The 1,321-nt window shown below is 48.0% G+C and overlaps 1 protein-coding gene across 1 annotated transcript in view; it reads left to right on the top strand.

Annotated features, from left to right (window-relative positions):
• Window positions 1-1,321, top strand: part of si:dkeyp-121d4.3 (serine/arginine repetitive matrix protein 2) — a 15,399-nt gene continuing 14,078 nt past the window's right edge. Inside the window, exons 1-3 of the mRNA XM_035663249.1 lie at window positions 1-245; window positions 514-660; window positions 926-1,138. Of these exons, the coding sequence (XP_035519142.1) occupies window positions 33-245; window positions 514-660; window positions 926-1,138 (573 nt within the window). The 5' untranslated portion in view covers window positions 1-32. The remainder of the gene's footprint in view (window positions 246-513; window positions 661-925; window positions 1,139-1,321) is intronic.

Below are 1,321 nucleotides of genomic sequence, written 5' to 3'. Positions count from 1 at the left end.
TGTCCCTGACTGTGGCCCCTTTGTAGCCCATCATGCAGGGTTACCCAGGTCAGATCCACGCCAACATCGGCCCCGTCAGGACCAACGTGACCTTTGACCACCGGGACTGCGGCGTCACGCTGCTGAAGAACGACCATGTATTGATCAACCTGCTGGTGGACACGCACAGCAAGAAGAGGAGAGCGGCCAACATCAAACCTAAAATCCCCTTCACCTTCAGCTACACCAAAGAGAAGAGAGAGCTGGTAACACACTCATCATCCTCCACCTTCATCTCATACTGCGGTCAGAGTGACAAAGAAGAGCTGTAGAGTTTCTGATTAACTTTATTATCCCAACACAGTCACACACAGTGCAGGCAGCCACAGAACTACATTACTACAGTACTACATTACTACATTACTACATTACTACATTACTACAGTACTACATGTGCTGTAGTAATGTAGTAATGTAGGACTGTAGTAATGTAGTAATGTAGGACTCATTAGATAACGAGGTTCTGTCTCTCAGGGCATCATCACCTGTCTGGGAGCTGAAGAAGGAATCGTTAACACCGACGAGCACGGTGAGCTTCCTTTCGACATCTGTGAGAACTTCAGCGACACCGAGTTCAACACCACCGACATCCACCAGGAGGTGGAGTTCACGGTGGCCATGGTGAGTCTGACGGAGGACAGACGGCAGGGAGTGGACGAGTTTTATCTTATTTATCAGTTATCGTTAATCTCATTAGTGGACAGCAGAAACACTAATGATTATATGTTATTAAACTAACTAATCGCCCCGTCCCCATACTACTGCTCCTACTGAGTCCTCTTTGCCCCCCTTTAGAAGTTCTAGTCCAACATTTGGTTCCTGCTCTGGGACTCCAGCTGTTCCTCACACGAATGTGTGTGTGTGTGTGTGTGTGTGTGCTCCGCAGGTGAAATCTAAAAAGAGAGCCATCAGGCTACTGAGGACGAAGAGGGTCGAAGACAAAATCCTGAAGGAGCAGAAAAAACGAGAGGAAGAGGACAGGAGGAGAAAACAGGAGGAGGAGAGGAAGAAGAGGCAGGAGGAGGAGGAGCGAAGGAGAGAGGTGGAGAGGAGGAAGAAGGATGAGGTGGCGGCAGCGCTGTCAGCGGCCAAATGCAAGGTGATGACAACAAATGAAACTTTATATGTTGGATCGCAACCTTTCTCTGTAATACAGCAGCAGTTTTTAATTTAAGTATATAAGTGTATTATTTTCAGCTTGTATGCCTTTATTTGATAGGACAGCTGAAGACAGACAGGAAAGGGGGGCAGAGAGAGAGGGGATGACACGCAGCAAAGGGCC

This window comes from Morone saxatilis, unplaced genomic scaffold (assembly GCF_004916995.1).
Source record: "Morone saxatilis isolate NCDOM2014 unplaced genomic scaffold, NCSU_SB_2.0 Contig19, whole genome shotgun sequence".
Classification (NCBI taxonomy): Eukaryota; Metazoa; Chordata; class Actinopteri; family Moronidae; genus Morone; species Morone saxatilis.
Note: the sequence above shows the minus strand (reverse complement) of the source record. Positions and strands in the feature narration are given on the sequence as shown.